This window comes from Pleurodeles waltl, chromosome 11 (assembly GCF_031143425.1).
Source record: "Pleurodeles waltl isolate 20211129_DDA chromosome 11, aPleWal1.hap1.20221129, whole genome shotgun sequence".
NCBI lineage: Eukaryota > Metazoa > Chordata > Amphibia > Caudata > Salamandridae > Pleurodeles > Pleurodeles waltl.
In genome coordinates this window covers 753,442,608-753,467,102 of record NC_090450.1, presented here as the reverse complement: position 1 = coordinate 753,467,102, position 24,495 = coordinate 753,442,608, and the positions used below count along the sequence as shown (strand labels likewise).

Sequence of the window (24,495 nt, the reverse complement as noted above, 5' to 3'; positions counted from 1 at the left end):
ATCAAACGGGAGGTCCAACAGGGTCGACTGCACGTCCGCAGAGAACCCTGAGTTGCGGAGCCAAGCCTGTCTCCTCGCCACCACAGCCGCGCCCATCGCCCTAGCCACCGAGTCAGTCGTATCCAACCCAGATTGGATAATCTGGGTTGCTGCAGCCTGGGCATCCGTAACAATGTTCAAAAGTCCTTGGGGAAGCTCTGTATGTGAAGATGTTATGTCGTCCATAAGAGCATAGATGTACCTCCCCAAGATACAAGTCGCGTTGGTGGACTTCAATGCCATGCTACAGGACGAGAATATTTTCTTAGATTGTGAATCCAACTTCTTGGAGTCTCTGTCCCCCGGCACCGTCGGAAAAGATCCAGGCGCAGATCTAGAAGAACAGGAGGCCTGGACCACCAAGCTCTCCGGCATAGGGTGTCTGGACAGAAAGCCAGGGTCAAATGGCGCAGCCCGATACCTCCTGGCCACAGCCCTATGAACAGCAGAGGAAGATACTGGCTTCTTCCACACCTCCAATACCAGATCAAGCAAAGCCTCATTGAATGGTAAAAGAGGCTCCGCTGCAGTAGAGGCCGGATGTAGAACCTCAGTCAACAAATTCTGTTTCGCCTCCGCCACCGGCAAAGGCAGTTCCAGAAAGTTAGCTGCCTTTCGTACCACAGCGTGAAAAGTAGCTGCCTCCTCAGTATACTCCCCTGGAGATGACAGGTCCCACTCAGGAGAAGTATCCAGCCCACTGGCTGTATCCAGACCATGAAGCTCGCCAGACTCCACAATCTCCCCTTCCTCCAAGACTCGTTGGTATTCCTGCTCCTCCAAAAGACGAAGAGCACGTCTTCTAGAATGCAGCCTTTCTTCGATACGCGGCGTCAACATGGCATCCACCGAAGTCTAGGATCGGCGCCGATCTCAGGATCCATCCGACAACATTTCCCGCGCCACAGGCAGATTCGACGCCGAGGTAGGAGCCGGACGAAGAGAGGCGCGTCATGGAGTCTCCGATGGTCCTGTCGGAGTCACTGGCCGAAACCCCGAAGTCGACAGGATGGAAACCTCCGGGGCCAAGATCTCTGGAGCCACCGGAGCAGACACCGGAGTCGACACCGGTGCTGAGCCCACATTCCCTAAATGGAGAAGGGGCATAAAGGGTGCTGGCCGTAGTGGCGCCGGAGCACCCAAGGTGAAAGCCAACGGCCCCGAAGGACCAGCTGGAGCACCGGCTGGAGCCATCTGCTGAAAGATGGTATACATCGCATTCAAAAATGCAGTATTATCGGCTCCAGGGGCAGGAAAAGCCGGATACTGGGGTGCCTGGATCGAAGGCGACCCCGACGCCAGCCTCGACGTCTGTGATGCCGAAGAGAACACCTGAGGCTGCGTCACTTCAACAACTGAAGAAGACTGTCCAGGCGAAGTCGGTGAAGCTGGAGAAGGCAACAGCGTCGACGGATGTGGTGTGACTGTGGGACTCACCTCCCAAGTCTTTCGACGCCGAGCCGAAGGCGACCTCGAATGAGACTCCTTGCTGGAATGGCGCAGTGACTCCCTACGGCGCTGGGAGTCTCGATGACGCCGATGAGACCTCGGCGAGGAGGACTTCCTATGATGCTTCTTCTCCTTCCTTTTTGACTTCGCCATGAAGAGTTTAGCCTCTCGTTCTTTTAGGGCTTTTGGATTCATGTGTTGACATGAATCACATGTCGCGACGTCGTGGTCGGAGCTGAAGCACCATAAACAGTCGGAATGAGGGTTAGTAACAGACATCTTGCCCCCACACTCCCGACAGGGCTTGAAACCCGACTTCCTCTGAGACATAATAACCTCAGAGAAAAATTCACACAGCAGAAAAATACACTGTAACTCGAAAGTAACAGTAGCTCCCTCGAAGATAACCGTTTCGAATGCACGGAAAAAAGGGAACTGACGTCGGCAGGTCGGTGAGGACCTCTTATTGCCTGTATGACGTCAGACGGCGTCGCGTGGGCTATGTGACGTCCTCGTCGACGTGCAGAAGCTAGGAAGAAGATTTCCGTCGAATGCTGGCGCCATGGGAGTATTCATTAGGTGAGGAATCCACAGGTAGTTGTATCCATCAGAACGGGCACATAGCTTCTATGTGAACTGAACCAGAAACTTCAGACAGAATGACCAACTTTTCATTGGTTTCACTGGAGCTAATAACTGGAGCTAATAAAGGCAAAGTGATGCAGAAGAGAACCATCTCCAGATGGATTGTGCTATGCATCAATCTCTGCTAAAGGCTAGCCAAGAAACAGCCCGCAGAAGGGTATGCCAGTGTTCCATCAGAGCGAAGGCTGCTGTCACTGAGCTGGCACGTGGTGCGCCACTTCTGGACATTTGTCAGGCTGTGGCGTGGGCATCTCTCCACACGTTCAGGAATCATTGCTGCCTGGATAGCGAGGTCCAGCGGGATGGGTAGATCATCATATCAGACCTTCAGGACATCCTGGTTTGAGTAATTCCACAGATCTACAACCAGATTAGGGGTACTTCTTTTGTATCTATTCACGTGGTGGGGAATATGCAGGTAAAAGAATGTATCAGAAGAACAAGTTACTTACCTTCAATAACCTATTTTCTGGTACAGACTATCTAACCGCAGATTCCTTACCAATCCACCCTCCGTTCTTTTCTGTGAAATGGACTTATATACCCTTTTAATAAGATGCCAAATCAAAAAAGGTCTGCACACTGCATCTGACTTCAATAGCTTTGTATCCGATGGGGCTGAAAAAGTTTTAAAAAAAACAAAAATAACTGATGCCAGTGCAGACATAGTGCACATACATAGGCTGTGCCATCACATCAGAGGGGGGATGTAGCAGGTGCACAGCTGCATGATGCTAGCTGCAGATGTGCAAGGGAATTGTTTTGAAGTTCTCTGACCCAGTCTGGTGCTGAGGGAAATTTGCAAGTTGAGGAACACGCGGTCATAGTTTAAAGTCCTTTTTCTATGCCCTAGACTGAGTTCCTTCCAGTTTTAGTGCTGATGTACGAAAGTGGTGTGCAGTTGCAAAGACTGGAATTTGCAAATTCACAGACTGGGCAAACACATAACACAGAGTCAGTATGCGCAAGCGGTACTATGTGAGCTGGAAATGTCTCCCCGACTCACACACTTACATCTTGAAGCCCATTGCAAATCAGACAGTGGAGGGTGTCAAGAAAAGAGCCTGCTCTCCTCCTTTAAAGATGCAGTGGTGAGACCAAAATTCTAGTTGCAAAGCACTGATTGAATAAAAGCCTCCACTATGTGACTCAGGCATCAGTGGAAATAAACTGCAGTCCACTGGACCACTGCATGTTCGCACTAATGTTCCCACGCATCACGCCATTCAGAGGACAAAGGCTACACATGGTCATATTCTGAAATACAAATAATAATTTGAGATTGTGAATGCAAGGATAGAGGTCTGCTTTACCACTTATGCCTCCATCCATAGACACACAGGCATTGAGAAGAATTCATAAAAACAGAAAACAGAATTGTGCCTCACTAATGTTAACAAGTCAAGATTCTGTGAGTGCTCATTTTATGCTGCAATGGATTGTTTTGCAACCTGACCGATTGTAAACAGGACCTTTAGTGTGGCAGAATCACAGTTCCAATCAGAGTGCTGAAGTATATGCAAGGTAGTAAGACGTTTTCTCATCTTGTTGAGATTTAACCAATTACCTGTAAGAGATGTAACTGCTAAGTGGGATGGTTCCTCGAATATTTGTGATCTTTGCCAGATAGGAATCTAAACTTTTATGCATCTGCTATTTGTTTGCCCATCCTTTGATGGGTTACGGAAAAATGGTTGAAACCGTCATTATGGCAGTTCCTGTCAGTACACTGAAAGTGTGCCATACAGCTCTGTCAAAATGACTTAGTCGAACAGCGCTTTCAATTTCCTTATTTTATTTTCAAAAAGCAGGATTTGCTTTTTGAAAATGAAAAAATAATGTCCCCCCGCATTCGCAATGGGAAATTTCTCCCATGGGGTTAACGTTACTGAATTGTTTTAACTTTCACTTATCACCAGGTTTTGGATGGCAGTAAACGAAAGTAAAAACTTGCCATATGTTCGTCCACTCTAAATAGAGTGGGCGGACAAATGGAAAAACTTCCGATGGCCCTTAGTTTGTCGGCCGTCAGAGGTTTATGAGAGGGTAAAGACCAGATAGCCTCTGTTATTAATACACTGAGGGTCCACCCAACTGTAAATGAGGTGTGCGGACTTATAGTACCTTGGAAAGGGTACTCGTCACTGCTGAAACAGAGTAGCCTTTCCACTGCACTCTAAATCCGGCCCTTAGTGCGGGAATAATTGTGATTTCCAAGTAACACAATGGCGCTGTTACACAAACAAGGTGATGGAACAAGTTTATCATGGGGAAAAAATATCTACATAATTACTGCAGTGTGTGGTTTAAACGCAAATCTAAACTAAGTGTTACTCTAACTGAGTAGCAGGGCCACAAAGCCAGCATACTGCAAGACCGGTGTACTATCGTAGTGCTATAATGGTTATATTCCAGGAAAACAGTCAATCAGATTACTACAACAGTAGAACTAAATAGGCCAACAGTTAAGACCTTTGTAATGTCACTGGTACATGGATGGAAGTTAATCCAATCGCCGCAGTGGTAATGTCACAAGGGCACATGGACACAAAGTCAATTAGTAGCTGATGTGTGGATGGAAGCCTACAATCAATCACAGTGTTTTCATAACTGAGGTGCTAAGCTAAAAGGTTAACTAAAGGACCTGCAATTACTGTGTGCCCTGAGTCACTTTATTAGATACTTATAAATTCCAGGCAAATTAATATAAATCAGTTATATATATTTGTGAAGTTCATGACCACACCACATCATTCTACCTTCAAATCTAAAAAGATGTAAAGGTAATTGGAAGGTTGGGACACAAAGAGTTTGGTTAATGTCTCACCAACTGTGACACTACCATTACTTGTTTAAAGAAGCGGGTGTAGTATGCTAGTTACATGTGCACAATGTAAAGCAAAGCCAGCACATACCCTAGTCCCATGCATGCACCCCAGGACATGTTCAACGTACCTTGTGCACAATAGAGCAGGTGGAGTCAAAGGTGCCATGATCATCATGCATCATGACCAGGTCAGAAATGCTATCATCCAATAATTCATGCATGCTATTCACACTGCTACTCTGGCTGCCTGTGCTCACAGACATGCTGGGGATGGAGTGGTTACTGTCGAGGCTATCCATCTTCCTACTGAGGCTGCTTCCATGCTCACTGTCCTGTGAAAAGCAGACATCCAAAAGTAAAAACAAGGGATAACACAGAAGTCCTTTTTACACCACCAGTCACAGAAAGGGGTTGCAATGCAACAGTGTTACATGTTAGTAAAAGTAATATATTTGTGAGATTTGTGTATCATTGAACAGGGAGGTAGAAGGATGGGTCTTCAAGGTGGAATGAGAGTTGCACCATCAGGTGTGCAAGTTTTTACTGCAGAAATAGCAGGTGATTTTGCAGCTCATGCTTGAGGTACACTAGCAGATATCTGAGGTCGCAGATTAAAATAGCAGCAGGTGTCGAGCAGCAGGATTTAGCTCTATGGCTTGGGCTGCGCAAGGGGCTTATCGTTCCTCAGTAGCTGGGTGAGTTCCAGGTCATCACTAAAGTGCAGAAGCAGAGCTGAGAGACATTAGAAAGAGTTTGGGGAATAAAAGTGTTGCAATATTTAACAAAAAACACAAATAACGTAAGCGCTGTTTAACAGCCCAGTGTAAAAAAGAGTTCAAGCAAAAAGTTAGCTGGAAAAAACACACCTGAGTAAGCCCCATTCACTAAGTTATATGTACTACAATGAATACTGGCAGGCCACTTGCAAACCTCAGCGTGGAATTCAAGTATAGATTTACTGTGGAAGAGAGGTTTGTGTTTGGGCTCTGTACAGTAAAAACATTGTTCAATGCATCTGAAAATCTGGTCCCATTATCAAGAAAGTATGGTCAGCCCCCATCCCTTGAGCTTTAACAGCCACTGGAAATGAATGTTAAAATTAAGTAGGAGCCACTTATGTGTGATGGTTTCAGTATTGTGAAATTCTGAGCACAGTAGTCAATACAGGTCTAAAAAGTAGAGTTTGAAGTCAAAACTCGAGTGCATTAAGAAGCACGTATGTGTGGTATACAATGACTAGGATAGTATTGTACACTGCCTGTTAAGTATGAGGTACCTTTCTGTAGCTGAGAACAGGGGCCATGTGTTGTTAGTCTGGGAACTGAAAGTACACTTGATTGTGAAGATTAATCCCACACCTACCTCTTCATCCTCCAGAGATTCTACCAGCGGCCCATTCCTTGCTTCTTGGAAGAAGATCTTCTTAATCTTTCTGGACTGGAGGTTGTCCAGCTCACGGACCGCATCCTTGGTTCTCTGGATGAGGTCAAGGATGACTCGCGCTGGACGGTCTCGGCGAACAAAATCATGCTGATTTAAGGGAAAATAAAAAAGAAATTAAGACAGGACCTTGGTACTAGCACAGAAACACCAATCAACATCACCAATTCTTTCTTCCCTGGGTTGTACACGCTGGAATACTAGGGCCGAGAAGAACATGAAATAAAATGAACAGAAGTAACCCTCCTCTCTGCAGCCTTCCACTCCCACCCCACTTCAATTTGCTAGAGATGCTGAGGCCAGCAGACTATGGCAAGGGAATAATTTCTGCCATGCTCAAAGCTGGTTCAAAGGAACCCAGAGCACTCAGACATTCCAAATGTGCCAATGCACAATCCCAAGCCAATCCTTGACGTTGACTATCCGTGGCACCTAAATCTCTGTCAAGATTAGAACTCAGACTACCCAAGCACAACAGGAAAATAAGTGGGCAGGAAGAAGAGACACTAGCACTACAATGGAAGGCTCCCTACTGTAACAGTGATGGATACATAATGCCCCAGAAGGAGTTCAAAAGTCTGCAAATATCACTTCCAGTTTGAGCATTTCTAATCCACATTAGCCTGCTACTGAAGGTGGGATATAGGCGAAGTCATTTAATGGTGTGTTGACACTCTCAACAATGCATCTGTTGACATTGTCCAGAGTTTGAAGAATAAACATGCCAGCTGGGTAAATATACATGCTTTATGTAAGGAATATGATTATTAAGAGGATACAGTACATTGATTAATCCGCGGTAACTGCATTTCTTTGATTTGATTTTACTCCCGTGTTCAAGTCATTATGATCTGTTATCTCACACAGTGTGGGTTTGTAGTGCTTTTGCTAGAAAACTAGGTAATCAACATCGGAGGGTGAAATGGTAGATGATTCTTTATGGTTAAGTCTCTAGAAGAGATGGCCGTGAGCGGAGGACTCATGCTTTATTTTTCACGCAGTGGAGGGCTTGTTTTGTCAGGCCGCGGTTCACCTCGTGTTTGGTGTAGAAACTTGTAATAACTTAAATAATTAGCATGTTTATGAAAGGGTCAAAGGATGGAACTTTACAATAAAAACAAACACATATATAAAGGCATAACTCAATGAACACTTCATTGCCTAATAATTCCTAGTCTGTGACTGCAGTACACAGGTGATTTAACAGGTGGCAATGATAACACGTAAGAATGCAGGGTCAGTTACATTTTAGAGCAGCATTCACGTACCACGTGGCTAAAGAAAACAGCAAATTGGTGAACTCCAGTGAACCCACACTCTTACTAGAAAGCACAAGGATTGCTAGCCACGTAAATGAGCCCTGCATTATAACGTCTTGAGCCAGTTAAGAGATTAGCTTTAGTGTCTGTGCTTTAGTGCACATGAACTGGGATTGACAGTGTCCATGCAGGTTGTCCTTCTTGAAAGCTCAATTTGGCAAAGCTAAGTAGCCCCTAATGAAATGTCTGGCTTGCTATCAGTGGCCAACGAACAGCTGTCAACTCTTTATGAAATGTGTTACTCACTATCAAAGGATGGCTAGTCAAAGTTCAAATATTGTTTGCTTTGGATAAAAGCAATCTAGTAGAAACATTATCACTGCTCACTCAGCTATATACCCGGAACATCTATAACAGAATATCATCAGTACCTATAAATTAACATATTTCTTTGTGGTAATACTACATGTATCAAAGATGTATGTACGTATAATATAGGGCATGGAAAGCAGAGGGTGCCTCCCGAAATCTCTGTATTTCCACCATAATATTACTGTACTCCAGAAACTTACATTATTATATTTATTTAAGGCATAATATATCACTGCAATATCGTTGCTGTATTGTGCACAGTTTAAAATTAATACTGGAAGCTCCAGTAGTACTTTGTCACCCAGTGGCGATCATACTTATAGTTAGGCCGGCGTTTTCATACGAAATGTCCGGTTTGGTTTGCTAAAAACTTTTGGCGTTGTTTGAGGAATCTTCCAAAAACTTTCCAAAAAAGTGCTCTTCTCCACTAGTTTCTTCATGAAACGTTTCAGGGACTTTTAAGGGGCGAGCGCAAAGCGCTCCGTCCTGTGTTGTAATCTCTCTTTGGGCTTCAAACCACGCCCATGTCACGTCAGTTTCTTTCATTGGTTCCTGAGCTTGCCTTTTAAAATCTGCTTGCTTTCATTAGTGAAAAGCATGCATAAGTCATGCGTTTTCGGTGTTTACCCCTCCTCGAGCGCAGCAACCAAGTACTGAAAACATACCAGGCTCCACTTTTTCCGTCCGGTTTCTGGACTGCTTTTTCTCTTTTTACGCAGCACGATCTCGCTTGGCAGAAGTCAAGCGCTTTGCATGACATCGACCCTGTTACATAGTTAATCGCACTTTTGCTGGTTACATGGATAATTGCACTTTTGCTGCTAGGTTTCACTACAAGTGAACTTTTATTTCCCTTTGTGTGTCTGCTTTGCACTGATGGCGGCCGTCAGCTCGCTTATGTGAAACTTTTACTTTTCAGTTTATATCGCAAGACAACTCCAGTTAGTTATTTGAAATTGTTTTATTTTCAATTTATGTGGCAAAAAAAGTTGAGTTAGGAGTTTACAATGCTAATTGCTCTAGATCAAGCTCTGAAACAACATCATTGATGAGAACACTGCATGGCAACACCCTCCAATAGAAGAAATGGAGGCAGGGACTTAAAATAGAATCATGTAGAATAAAATGTTCTATTCAATTATTTAAAATAGGTAAAAAATAAACAAATTTAATATTGAACTATCTAAAAATAATTAATGTTTTTATTTAATTTTATCTAATTTTAATAACCTTTTCTAAACTTAAAAATAAATGTAAAATTAAAATAAAATATAAATATTACTGGTTTATGTTTACTGCATGTTAATAATTTATTAACCCCTGCAGTGGCCGACGCCCAAGCTACCTCCCTAGTGCGGGTCACGACCACCAGGGAGGGGGTTAAAAAATCCTCGGTTGCGTCGCACCCGAGGATTTTATTTTTCTAAAAATACCTGGGGAGACACAGAAGATCTTCCGTGTCACCCCCGTCTCCCCGCACCCCAGGGGCTAAATAAAAATAAATAAAAAGAAATTGACAGGGTGTTGCCCGTGAGCAGGACGTGGGGGCAATCATTTTTTTAGTAGTTGTATTGTTTCTCTGGGGGCCATTATGGTCCCCAAGGAAACACTACAAAAAAAAATATATATATATACACACACACATAGATATATCTAGCTACATAGATAGATATATCTACATACATATATATATATATAGATACATATATATATAGACACATATATATATATCACTTTTGTCAAAGAATTTTATTGAACTTAAAAAAAATATTTAAAACCTATTTTAAATATAAATAAATGTATATTACATGTATATATGTATTTTGAAAGCAGAACAAAATAGAAAAAAGTGCATTACTACAAATGTATATATTTGAGTGCAGAATAAAATAAAAACATCTACACCAGTATTAACTTACATTTGAATTCAATTTTCTCATTAATTTCAATATATTAAATTAAAATCCTTCTTTTAAGATTTAGTAACAAAATAATCCCACGTAAACTAAGTATACGTGTATTTTTGCTAAGCATTAAAAAATGCGAAAAGTGATACATAAAATTAATTAGAAGTAATCTAATGATATTCTATTACAATTTAGTGTTACATTAATTTTTAAAGTTTGTAAAAGTTTATTAAATAAGTTCAAAAATAAAAAATAGTTTTGTATCTGATTGTTTAGCATTAAATTAAATGTGTTTATATTTAAACTATTTTAAATACATTAGTTCAATTTAACATTATTTCCAATGGGGTTCTATTTTAAATCCATGCCTCCATTATTTTCTATGGGACGATGTTGCAGTGCCAGTGGTTGGCCATGTGTGGTGCTGAACGTACTCAAGTTCAGAGCTAAACTACATTCCTCTTAGGCTCGAGGAACTGTAGAAGTACTGTATTAAAAAGCAATACTTACCCTTTTTGAGTGAGGGTACATCACTCCCTAACCGCTTTGTCCTAACATTAAGTAACATACATTTTTCATTTTAAATAGTTTAAAGAATTTAGTTCAATTTAACATTAGTTAATATCGATTTATATTTTAAGTCCCTACTACCATTATTTTCAATGAGGGGGAGATGAATAATCAGTGGTTGGCCATGTGTGGTGCTAGCCTCACTACTGCTCTTTTTCAGTACTAACTTTACACTCATATTTGTGGCTCCACCCATTTCAGTGAACAGTCCAAAGTAGTAAAGTTACTCAAAAGTTAGACAGTAAACCTAGTACTAACTAGTACATCTACATATGCAGACTTCCTTTGTGGACAGACCCCAAAGGGTGTTAGTGTTACTTTAGAGTAATCCACATTCTTTATCCTGGTAATCATAGTTTAATTCATTAATATTAGAATATTTGGGGCCTATTTGTGGGATCCACTTAATACATTTCAATATATTAGCTTTTTATTTAAACAAAAAAAAAGGCACAACTTTACCAAGAAACCAGGTCATTAGTAGACATCATACTTTACAAAACACTGACACATAGAAAAAAAAGAATAAAAAGGAAATGGCACATTCTAATGACACTATGATTGGACGAAAGTTGACATAAATACAAGTGACCCACACTCCTTGAATGCAACATAGTGTTAGTTAGACATTTTGCTTTCAAATATGTACCTGGTTTGAACGGGAGAGTTAAAATTCACTGAAAACACCAATGATGCGGTAAATGATTAGACGTGAGAAGCCTTTCCTTCTTCAAAAAAATAACATAAAATAACACAAATAGCAAAATCATCCAGCTACTTCCAAAGTAATAGGCAGGGAGAACACAACGAGAAAGGTGAAAATCCAACTGTGCAAACAAGTTGCACAAAAAAAGCTCACCCCCCAAGGTGTCAGTGTTGTAATGAAAGTCAAGGTAATCATGTTTTACAAAGGTGTGGTTTATTTAAATTTCAAAGATTGGGGAATTGCTCAGAATTGTTAAAGTATCCGATTTTCCACTTGGTAAATGAGCCCCAGGTTTTAACTGACTTGTGTAAATTGCCTGGGTGAAAATACAAAGAAATAAAGTATAATATACATTTACCAATTGAGGCTATTGAGAATGTTAAACCAGTGTTAAGGATTTACCACTAAAGAATAACTTTTTTGGTTCACATACATTGTTTTTTTAAAAATTAAAACAAATATTGGAAACATTTATTTTCTTTCTTCTCCGGGCTATTCATGTGTCAAGGTGAATTAAACCACTAGTTTCAGGATATTTGACTGTTTTTAGACCAAAAGCCACAGCACAATCCCATTGCCATGAACCTAATTCTGCAGTTCTACATCTGACAAAAGAGTGATTCACAACCTCTGCATATAACTTCCGAGGTGCATTCCAGAGTGAAAAACTATTTCAAAATGACTTTGGTGAAAGGCCCTGTCCTTTCCTCTGCATCAGGCAAGCAAAGTCCTCTAGGTATTTGTAAAAGAGAATATTCCATGGTCAGAAGTAGCCCATGTCAAGAGAGTGATCTTACTTCTAGCTATCATTCTATGAATGAAAAGCAGAACATTTCGATCACTGTTTTAGTGGACTGGCTCTCCGGTATACTGGAAAATAATGTTCAACCTTGGACGATCCTGTGACCTAACAAATCACAAGTTAAATGTCTTACAGCCTCATTAAAAGATGCTAAGTAAACTATGAATAGTGGCTTAAGGAAAATTATTGGGAGCCCTTGTAGAATGTGAAGAGAGGCCCCATAGTCTGCCATATCTAACAAGCATTCATTGGTCTTGGGTTTAAATGGGATTCTGAAGGGTTGGGGGCCACCTGCATTGCCGGGGGTGTGAGGGCATTTATTACACCCCTATCTATAAGCATCTAAGTATGTTTAGTGGCAACCTTATTCAGAATGAAAAATAACCTAAAGGTCAGTGTATCAATCAGTCAAAAGTTTACATACATCATGTCAACAGAGCTAAATAACCACTATTACTCTCAATGGATTTTGAACCCAAGACACACACATATACATGAAAAGAAAGGTTTATATTCATTGTGGAGTACTTGCCTGGTGCATCTTTCACACTCACAATATCTATGATGGCCTAGCTTGCCTACTTTATTTTAACTTATTGATAAGATATAATAATACAGTACAGGTCACGGAGAAGGAAACACTCTATCTAGACAGCGACCCATTTACCTGAAAGCACGTATGAGCCATTTACATATGATGATGCAGAAACCTTTGAAAACTTGATTAGTTCAGGTAAATGCTCCAGTTTACCGAGACACACTGTCCCACAAACATTTAAAAAAAAGTGGGTATTATGTTACGCAGTTGCCTCACTATCTTTCATCATTTAATTCCCCTGTAGCCTAAGGATACATTCTGACGGCTAAAATTAAATCCAATTTTGATCAAAGAAGTCAATCCAATTATCTGCTTATCTCAAACATTCCACATCCTTGCAAAAATGGTAATGGGTCATGGCCTGCGTTCTTACACCAGCACTGTGCAGTTTTTTTGTTTTTTTTTACCACGTCAAGAGACTGTCTGCACATCATGAGACTGTGTTTACGAAAATGTTGGGTGGTGCAAAAGCACTGGTTCTTATGGACTATCTGTGACTATCAGTAATGCAATACTAACAGCAAGCCTCCGTTAACCTGCCATTATAGGGAGTGCTATAGAGCGAAGGCAATCTTTCCTGGTCTCCCAAACACATTATGTTACTCTTCCACCTTTCACTTCTACATCTCAGTCCCTGATCCGTGGTTTCCCACAAGGAACAGTCTTCTTCTACCTATTTTAACATTTGTATTAGGCCACTAGCAAAAATCATCTAGACCCACAGGCTAAACTTTCACAATTTGAACAATTAGTGAATAGAATGACCTCAAAACATCAAACTTAAAAGGTAAACTCTCAATCTAGTTTCTCTCACTGTATTAAAGACATTGATCTCTCAAACTGAGAAACTGTGGTGACAGTATTTGGACCCTATCCTAATCTATGCCCCACTGATTTTAAGGCCGACTGAATGGGAATTCCTCCTTATCCACATAACAGAGAAAAACCTAGGGAGTCCTCAAATTACATCACTAGTTCAGACTTTCTGCTTTCACCTAAGAATATACAGACACCTATTGAAATACTGAGCTCAGTCTCAACAAGGAGCCGAGGTCCTACCACTTGTGCTATCAAGATTAGACTATACTAAAATTTTTGCTAGGTTTGATCAAATATGCAGTCATGCATTTGCAAAGAGTTCAGTCCATGACATCTGGTTCGTGAGAGAGAGAGAGTGAGAGAGAGATAGATATTATCCACCTAGTTGTGTTCTCCCAAATAACACTATTACACACAATGTAGCAGCTAAGCCCGAAAACAGAGGGAGGGCCTTGAGATGCTGAGAAACATCTAGCATGGCAATATCCTAATGTCTGTAATGAAATAAGAATAGCCAAAATGTACTTATCTCATTTGTGATGACATACAATCCACATAACTAAGTGTTTGTTAAGGCATAAAACACTGAGTGCAGCAAGAGCCACCTACCAGGAAGTAATCCTGATGGCACTGAGAATTCAAAGTAAGAAGAAATCAGTATGAGGAGCCTAATTTGAAAAGTGAATAGTAAGTAAAATCAACTACCTTTTGGCTATTCTTTTTTCTTTACAGACATTAGGATATTGCTATACTAGATGCTTTGATAAACCGGATATGGACTTCTTTGGGTCAGCTTTCACAATTTACTTGCACCACTCCAGCTTATTACCGCTTTTGTGGTATGTTAGGATATTGGTATACTAGATGCTTAGATAAACCGATATGGACTACTTTGGGTCATTCTTCACAATTTACTTGCACCACTCCAGCTTATTACTGCTTTTTGTGGTAGGTTTTACCCCCTCTCTTGTTTTTTCCTGGCTCAATTAGGCTTAGTTTTAGCTTGCATTTCTTATTATTAGTTGTTCATATTTTGTTTTTTTATTTCCAATACCTCCTCTGCTTGTCCACATTATTACACAATTATCCAACGGTCCCTTGATATGGCTACTTGCCACTGCGTAAGTGACAACTCTAGACATTTCACTTATTTGTGACAGAATGACCAGGCTCTCCGATAGCCTTCTGGTGGGTTACCTGTCTTGTTGTCAGGAAGAAGGTTCATTGGCATTGTCCACCTTCCTTACGTCTTATACTTGTTTCATTTTAGCTTTCCCTCAGGATTTCCAGTACCACCAGTATAGACGTGTTAATTTTCCAATGTCTGTTGAAGATATCTCACACAGGACTGAATCGGTTTTTCAGGACATTATTGTGTCGGTCCTTCTCTAGTCTAGCATGATGAGAAGTCTATTTATATTTTTTCTTCTTTTCCCCTTTCTTTCCTCCTTTACTATGTTTTTATCACTCTGCGCAGGTAGAGAAACCACACTGGTTCTCTTAGGTAATCACTTTGTTAAAAAGTGAACCATCTAATTTCCTAAATCTATTATACACAATATCATTTGGGTTTGGTATGGGCTTTCTGTATTTATCACCCCACCTTGCATGTGATACTAGTTTTGCCCTCACATAGGCATAGGTACCATCCTTTTGACGCATGCACAGAGCTGTGTTTTTTAAACATATGTATCCATGTAATTTTTGTATGATCAGTGTGATATTTTTATGTACTTTTTAAAACCTTGAAAAAGTCACAGAATTGACGAAACACGAATCGGCTGTAGAGGAGTAACATTGTATGCTAACAAAGGGACTTGAGTTTTATCTGCTTTCCTATGCATCCTTAATGTGAAGGGATTCTGGACTGGAATTGTATTTTAACATAATGTGTGTGGAGAGTCTCTTTTGTTAATAAGTTGCAGTGGTTCCCTATGGGACCAATGACCTTTCAGCTCTGAGTAGTAGGGCTTTTTTGCCTGACCAGCAGCACACAGAATGTACTGCAATTTACGACACTCACTACCACTATTATGCATCCGAGTGGTGGTGTGGTAAATATACCACTACTACCTGTATATAATTCATTATGTCTTAGCATGTAATCCATGCATCAAAGTGAGGACTATTGCTATCACCTGACCAAGAAGCAACTTCTCTTTCAGAAGAAATGGTTCTTCGGCAGTCCCCAGTGGTGCTTGCAGGTTTGATCAGTGGTGTCAGAACTTTTACAAATGCATGACTACAAGACGGCACCCCCGCCAGACATGCATGATATTTGAACCACCCAACAATACAGTATTTTCGAACAAGAAGTTACTTCTTGGTCAGATGAAAGCAATAGGACCACTTTTATGTATGCATGGACTACATGTGGAAACAGGCACGGACAGTTTGATAGCCCTGACCTCTGGGTATACTGGGAGGTATTATTTTCAGGATCCCTGTTTCTATCCAATTGATAGGATTTGATTGAGTATGCCTGAAGGTATCATCCTACCAGGGTGTGGACAGGTGTCTATGATGATGCATGCTACTATCAGTGGATGAGGTGTCTACCCCAATCCTTTTTCATGATTAGATGGTGACTGCAGTGATATTTTCAGTTTTTTGGCCCTCCCTTGGTTTTCAGGCCTAGCTGCTATATTGTGTGCAATATCTATCTTAAACTTGCAATGTAGACTGTGGCCTCATCAATACCATGGTTTGGTCACTTTTTATGAAAACTCATACAAACTTGTAATAGTCATGGAATTTAACATATAGGGGCAGACACACTGATTTTCTGCATTTACAATCTTTTTTTTTTAAAATAATTTTTTAATGGTGGGTGGGGAGATACCGACATTTATAAAATGTTGCCAATAGGCATTTTAGTTTATGAGTTCATTTTAATATGTAACATGTTATTTATTGAAAATATTGAGGGATACAGCTCGTATGCTGGACTAATGTAAAATGATCTCCTCTTCCTTTTTGATATACAAATTGTTTCACAGTACAGTCATCTTGGACTGATCACCTTGAACAATTCTTTGCATGCAGTTCAACAAGTGTCACTACTAAAGCTTGTGCCATATAATCTTTTGAACATCAAAAAAACACCCTTTCACATTAATGCGAATAACCTGTTTGAATGATTCCACTCACTGGCAATCATCACACTGCCTTTCAAATATGCAGGGCTTTCTTTTTGTACAAGGAAAGAAATGTAGTTAATAGATGTTGAACAGCTCTTCTCCAGTTCTGGATACAATTGTCACATCTTCTGCAAATAAAGATAGTGTTTGCTTGTTCTTTTCAACTTTGAGGGGGATTACTCACCTCACCAGATAGGCAGAAACTTGTACTTATGACTATTCCAAAGAGTGTGGGAGTCAGCCACGAACCTTTGTGGAGCTATTGTTTTCAAATGTATTACTATATCGATATATTCGAAGTCAACAAATATCATCAAGACTGGTCACGTTGGTATATACTCATGAAATTGTTTTTGTAGTGAAATCAGAGTGACATCTACTCTTCCATGCCTGAAGTCTATGGGCAACAAACAAGGTACTCCATGTCTGTGATACTGCAGTCCTGCACCTAGGCAGAGGGGCTACACAAATTGGAAGAATTAATTTTTGCCACCAGGGCTAGAACATTGTTTATACCCATAATGATATTGGTATGTGCAGAAATCTACTTCGATTACCAGTATAATTAAACTGTCTAATAAAAATGAGTAATGTAATAACATTCCTTCAAACTTTGCATGCAATGAATGATGAAGATCATCCATTCACTCCAGGCCACCCAGCGACCCCTGACCCCACCGTCTTTTTCAACCTCTTAAGCGACCCAATAGGCACGGAACTCACTAGCATCATCATCACAGCAGCCTTCCCGGACAGCTGGAAACACTCAGAGGTCTAACCCCTCCTAAAGAAACCATCCACCGACCCCAGCAAACTCAAAAAATGTTGGCCAATCTGACTGCTCCCCTAGCTAGCCAAAGTACTCTAAAAGGCCATCAACAAACAGCTCACCGAATACCTGGAACAAAATCACCTACTTGACACCTCCCAACCAGGATTCCATGGCACCCACAGCACTAAGACCGCCCTGATCACTGCCACAGGTGACATCAGAACCCTCCTCAACCACAGGGAAATGGTGGCCCTAATCCTCTTTGACCTCTCTGCTGCCTTCAACACTGTTTCCCACCACACCCTCTTCAACAGACTCTACAACATAGGCATTCAGCAAAACACACTCAAGTTAATTGCCTCCTTCCTCATAGGACACACACAGAGCATCCAGCTGCCTCCCTTCACCTCCGAACCCAAGGACATCTTATGCAGTGTACCCCAAGGATCATCCCTCAGCCCCACCTCATTTAACAACTACATGACCCCCCCCCTTGCAGACATCGTCAGATAACACAGCCTCAACATAATTTCTTATGCAGATAAAACTCACCTAATCCTCTCGCTCACCAAAGACCCCTCCACCACCACAATCAGCTTCTGCAATGGCATGACCAACTTAGCCAAATGGATGACTGCTTTAACTGCATTAAACTCAACTCTAACAAGACTGAAGTTCTGATCTTCAGGAAGAACACCTCCATATGGAACCACAGCTGGCGGCCAGCAGAACTCAGACAAACACCCATACCCACAGGTCATACACGCAACCTAGGCATCATCCTCAACAGTGAACTGACCATGAAATGAGAAATCAACACTGTCACCTCCTCCTGCATCCACACACTTCGCATGCTCAGCAGAATCTTCAGATGTATCCCAGTTAACTCCAGAAAGACTGTAACTCAGGCCCTTGTCACTAGCCTAATCGACTACAGCAATTCCCTCTATGCTGCATCGCTATCCAGCTCCTGAAAAAATGCCAGACCATACAGAATGCTGCAGCCAGATTCACTCTAGACCTCCCCAAACAGACCCACAGCACCTCCCCACCTCAGAAACCGCCAATGGCTCCCCACCCGGAAAATATGCCAGTTCAAGATCCTCACACATGCCTACAAAGCTCTGCATGATCAAGGACTGCTCTACATCAATCAACTGAACTTCCACATATCCGCAAAACACCTGTGCTCTGCTTCACTACCCCGTGCACACACGCCTCGCATCCATCACACCGAGAGGCTTGCTTCTTCTCTTATATCGCCGCCAAGACTGGAAAGACCTACGCCTCAATCTTCGAATAGAACCCTCCCTGGTGGACTTCAAGAAGAAACTAAAACCTGGCTCTTCGACAGAGATGTTGCACCCACAGTGCCCAGACACACCTAGGGGTGACAGTGCCACGCTATACAAATACTGATTGACTGAATAATTGATTGATTGTAATAGTAACATACTCCATTGTACGCGATGGACAGATTCAGAGAAAGCAGAAGAGCCAACCGGGATCATAGATAAAAAGAATTCACCAGCCTTTAAAAATTTGATTTTTTTCATCAGCTTGGGAACTGGAGGAGATCTAAAAAGAACTAGGTGGGTGGCACTCAATGATTTAACTATGCCCTTGTTAGTCTTCTACTGCTGGAAAAACTCATCTACTATGGCACTGAATAGTTCTTCTCAATTAAAAAGTAGGCTAATTACTTTATACTGGGCATCGCCCCTCAAGTCAAACAAGTTAAGCCAGGCCCCTTGTTGCAGGGTCAGCCGCTTCTTTATAGTTACAGAGGTGCTGATGAGGTCCCTGGACGTCAGTCTCTGTTCCAAAGCATGGTATAGACAAAAAGAGGAATTTGATGAGCTCCACAGAAACAAGATTCGATCCACAACAATGGAAGGAAAAAACAACAACTGGCGAGAACATGCATACTCAGAGGACTGGCAGTGTGATGTATTGTGTTTGACGTTTCTACACGTGGGTTGCACAAAACTACAGATTTCAACAACTATAGCTGTTGTTTACTTTCTTGCCACTAGGTGGAAGAAATAACCACAGTGTGCCAATGGGAAATAGCCGGTATTAAGAATAATTTTTTAGGGGGGTTTGTTATGTATGTCAAACAACTCTTCACTGATATTTAAGAAGCTCAACTGCAATTTGAGTCTAATAACAGAGGCAGCTCTTGCACCTTAAAGCTCAGTGACAGCATAAGGTTTCTTAGTGACAATCTGACCATCTTATACCAGACAGAATTCTTATGAAGGATGCCTATCCCTGTCCTTCAAAACAAAGCTAAATTTTTTATAAATGTGTTATTTGTTCAACAAACGTAGACATGTTGCCAAAATGTAGCTTCATTATCCCTAAAAACTGTAACAAACTATACTTCTTTAAATATTGAGAAGATAACCATGTATGTGCCATACCTGTCACCAATAATTTGCCAGTTGAGGTTAAAAAACAGATGGTCGTAATTCTTCATTACCTCTGGCTAAATTACCTGAACCGCAAATTGTTTTTGGTTTAAAATTTTGTTATGCTGACAGTAACTTATGATTGATCTCTTAACTGAATCTGGATCTCAAAAAAAGTTTAGATTGTTTTTTAGTGCTGCAATTTTCGATTTTTAAACTGTTATTTTATTCTTTATTTTTCTTGCTCTTGGACTATTCTGCCCCAAATATTGTTGGCCTTTGACCTCCGGGATCCTGTATTCTTCACCGCTCCTGTTACTCCAATAGCGAGGTGGATTAGCTAATTGTTAGAGTGGAATACTCCATCAAAGAACCTATGCTTGCTGAATTTCCCTTGGCTGAGATTCTAAGTTTTTCCATTCTTCATTTCCTTTCTACCGTACCATGATTAGTAGTCTTGTATGCTACCACCCTCCCGGTCCAGTCGGATCACTTGTTAATCTCTTCCTTGATTTTATAATGCCTTTGTCCTTATCACACTCATGTGTGTTTATGGTAGAAGTTTTTTACCTTTGGATTGAATCCTTGCCATAGTTGGACTCTTGATCTAGGCTAGACTGCTGGTTTAGGTATGACAGTAGACGACTAGGCCAATCCTACAACAAGTTGCAACTGTCAGTCTAACGCTCCCGGCTCACAAGCAGTACTTCACCAAAAAAAAAAAACAGTAAAAGGTGATTCTAGCAGCTGTTACTTATGCACTCTAGAGTGCGACATCTCAGGGGAGTCGTGGTTAAACGGAGAGTACCCATTCTCACATGAGAAACAAGTCTCAGTCACGCACAGACAATGAAGGAGGTGCAGTGAGGTTTTCATTAGTTTTTATTAACAAGACTACAATCTACTGTAAAATGCATGAGCTGCAATGATTAGGGTAATGACCAATGCAAGAAGCAGAATTCTAAAAACGAGAGTCGTGACTATAAAGACCCCCAAAATCTTTCAATAACATGAAATGTGAAATATGCCTAAATACCTTAGGATCGAGAACCTAATCTGTAACCTAGAGAGAGTTGGGTGTGTTAAATCTAATCTGCCAGTACCATGTCCATGAGAAGAGCCTTCCCAACCCTTGTTAACTTGGAATGAGGTCTCTAGATCAGCCTCTGTGGGGACACGAAGGCTGGATTTGCATCAAGGCGACGTGTAGCATAGATAGCGTGGATGACAGCTGGTAGGAATCCTTCTGACAACCTAGTCTGCATGAGATGTATTTATACAAATCTTGTAGGACCCCTAATGCAGGTATGTTCTCAAACAAACAATAGATAAGAAGGCATGCTTGGGGTGGCAATTATATAAACATTATGTTCCTGTCACACGTAAGTGGGAAAGGGACATGATGTGAATACCTAGGTATATCACTTGTCTTTGACTCTGACAATGATGCCTTCACAGAGTAGCACTGATAATGTGAAATCAAAACATTTTCCTAACTATAAACATAGCAGCCATTTTGAAAGAAATAATGAAATAAATGTGCTAAACCAAAGCAAGCTAAGAAGGTTAAAAGTCACTATGTGATAGGGGCACAGGTCCGCAAACCAGAAGGCTGAGTAAACTTCTGATTCCCAATAAAACTAAATGGGATCCTCTACATCCTCACACACCTCTCACGCCATTTCTAATTTAATTGATGTCATGGCATCCATGGAACTATATCATAGAGTCCTGGGCTCCATGCACTGCAAATTTTAGACACTGGATTTGCTCTTTGGTTTTGAGAAATATGCTGCCACTGAGGAAACCATACCAAGGACTAAGCGGCCCTCAAATTGTCTGACTGGTCAAGATGGCGGACATACCTAGTTATGCTCCCAGGGCTCCTCGGATATTGGCTGCCATTGGAACACAACACTGCCTCTAGTCTCTGTGTGCAACTCGGGCTGAGACACCGAATTCTACCGGCCCTGCTCCATAGGCCATCACCAGCCTGGAACAGCAGAGTTGTCTGTCCTGGTGCTTCGACCCACTCTCAAGATGGCACCCTGACTGCCAGCGTGCCAAGAGGAGTCACAGAGGCTCCCGGGGCCATTGTGAACTGTGCGCAGGTGACGAAAGGCTGAAGGTAGTGGCTAGGGAGACCCGAGGCTGGCTGAGGCAAGGGACGAACAAGGTAGTCTTATATCAGGTGGCATGTCCTTCCAGGGCCTGACGCCATATAGAGGAGGCTGGGGAGCGATGCAGGAGCTGACTGGCATACTTGTGGGGCCCTGGGCTTTGTGCACAGCCGGGATCCACACTGCTGTTGGGAACGCCCCCCCACTCTGAACCTGGGTGGAGGGGGTCCCTCAACCGCTGTAGCCTGCCAATTGACACCTAGCCCTGGACCCCGGGAAGAGGCTGATGGTCGATATACTTTGCCCTGGCTGCTTGTGCTGACTTGCCCTGCCCACAGGGAAGCAAGTCGGCTGAGTGTGCGCTGCCTTGAGATGGAGGGGTTAGGGCCCGAGCGCCCCATAGGCAGCCTGGGATGCACTTGGCCCGAAGAGCACAGCCTGGGGTACCAGAAGGCTAGGCCCTATGGACTCATCCCCTAACAGCCCGTGTGATACCCAAAGACCCAGCTGTATGAGCTTCCCCATGCATTCAAGGGTCAAGTGAGCTGGGAGAAAGAGAAGCCCGGGCCGACCACCGACCACATACAGGAAGCCCCTCAATGAGTCCTGGGCCACCTAGGTGTGAAGAGTGAGATCTGACCCCGTGCAAACTGAGAAGGAATGCATCTAAGGGACCCACAACAGGCAGACCACCACGTCCTCCTCCTGTGGCAGTGGGGAGCCCTTCTACTCACCAGATTGCAACAGGGAAAGACTAAAACGCCACATCCCACACACAGACTAAAAGTTAGGAAATTACGACCACACAAGGGGAGGGGCAAGGTCCCAAGGGGCAGAGATCAAGATCTCCCAACTATCATGAACCTTACAGACATGCCTGCTCTACTCTTGGTCATCTAAGCAGTGGAGTCCGAAGTGGGAGAGGTGCCAGCAGAAAGATCCCTCCTCAAACAAAACCTTCGCAACATGGCAACCAGAATGACTGAGGTGGAAGACAGGACATCATTGCTAGAAGATGCAGTCGCCAACCTCAAAACCAATAAGACAAAACATTTGCAGCTACAACTAACCTTGAACAACAAAGAGAAGATGTGGAAAACAGATTGAGGCATTACAACCCCTGATTTCTCAGGTTCCCAGAAGGCAATGAATCACCACAGTGTTTCTTGAAATCTTGCCAAAGTCATGGGTACCGGTAATTATCACAATAGTTTGTCTTGGAGAGGGTTAACCAATGCCTTGCCCCCACACCGCCCCTCAGACCTCGACGGCACGCACTTTTTTAATACCCAGGAGGGCGCCTGGGAAAGGGCTATGAAAAAGAAAGACCTAAAGTGGGCTACCAACTTCCACCAAAACACCATAGACTCAGAGGACAAAACTGTGTTTCAAAATCCGGTGCAAAAAGAAGAATTCGAGCTCCGAAAAACCATATCCAAGTTAGCAACACATCAGAGTCTTCTCAGTAAGCAACAGCTCGCCCATCTTGACCACGCACGAGCCCCCACAATGAGGACCCTCCTAGAGGCGAAGGCACGCCCCATATGGAACATGCCCTGACCGGTAATACCTTAGATAAAGAACCCACACGGCTGATAAAGCTGGGAGTACCACATGACACTCCCCTATCGTGGTCAGGTAGCTGGGAGGCAAATCATAGACAGGTGCCTATCCCCCAACACACCAAGCATTATTAAATGTATATTCAGTAGATCTGATCCAAAAAGGAGGAGGTCCACCTCTTATGCCTGTTTTGGTTGAGAGAAAGTTATGGGGTGATATTGTTTACTGTTGTTTGCACCATCCACACATATGATACAGAAGTAGAGACCAAACTGAGAATGTCTTCAGAAGATCCACCCCCAGAACAACAGGACCCTTTCCCCTACATACCAGGATGATCCCACACGAGGACAACCTATACTTAAGTACATCTCTTCCAAACTGACAAAACCATTTGTCATGTAATGGAACGTGAACGGACCGTATGGAACGGAGGGCAGTTCTCCGATATACCAAAATATTTCAACCCCTGGTCCATATGCTCCAAGAAACCCACTTAATGGGTTTCCAATGCCCATTATTGAAGAGAATCGGATACAACAGTGTATACACACACTGGGTCTATGCATGGCTTGACTGACCACGAGGGATGTGAATTCCGGCATTGTCCTGGAGATATCAGATGTGACTCGCAACCCAACGACTAGCTCCCTTGAGGTTGCTGTGGTTTTTGCCGCATACTATGAATCACTATACAGGCAGAAGCTGCGCCCAGTATGCAGGACACAGACCTCCATATTGGAAGCTCATCTCCTTCTCCCGGATGGGCCCCGCTGTCCTTGATGGCCTGACCCTGTGGAAGAGATCCAAGATATGATACCAGACATGAACCTGGGTAAGTAGCCAGGCCCACAGATGACACAGAAGCAGTAAAGAGACGATGTTCTCCCCGCAGATAAATGTGGCTACCATCGAGATCATCTGTAAACTAGGACACACCCCAACTACTGTACCTCATACAGGCCCACTTCATTGATTAATGCAGAAGTTAAAATATTCACCAAGCTCTTCACCAACAGATTCCGTCAAATATTATACAAGCTGATTTGTCCT

The 24,495-nt window shown here is 42.4% G+C and overlaps 1 protein-coding gene across 4 annotated transcripts in view; it reads right to left on the bottom strand.

The window, feature by feature from the left end:
- Nucleotides 1-24,495, bottom strand: part of TAOK3 (TAO kinase 3) — a 1,041,334-nt gene that overhangs the window by 489,258 nt on the left and 527,581 nt on the right. For all 4 annotated transcript variants that reach the window (XM_069214478.1, XM_069214480.1, XM_069214479.1 and 1 more), the window contains 2 exons: nt 6,323-6,490; nt 5,089-5,292 (listed from right to left, as the gene is read on the bottom strand). In XM_069214478.1, the coding sequence (XP_069070579.1) occupies nt 5,089-5,292; nt 6,323-6,490 (372 nt within the window). The remainder of the gene's footprint in view (nt 1-5,088; nt 5,293-6,322; nt 6,491-24,495) is intronic.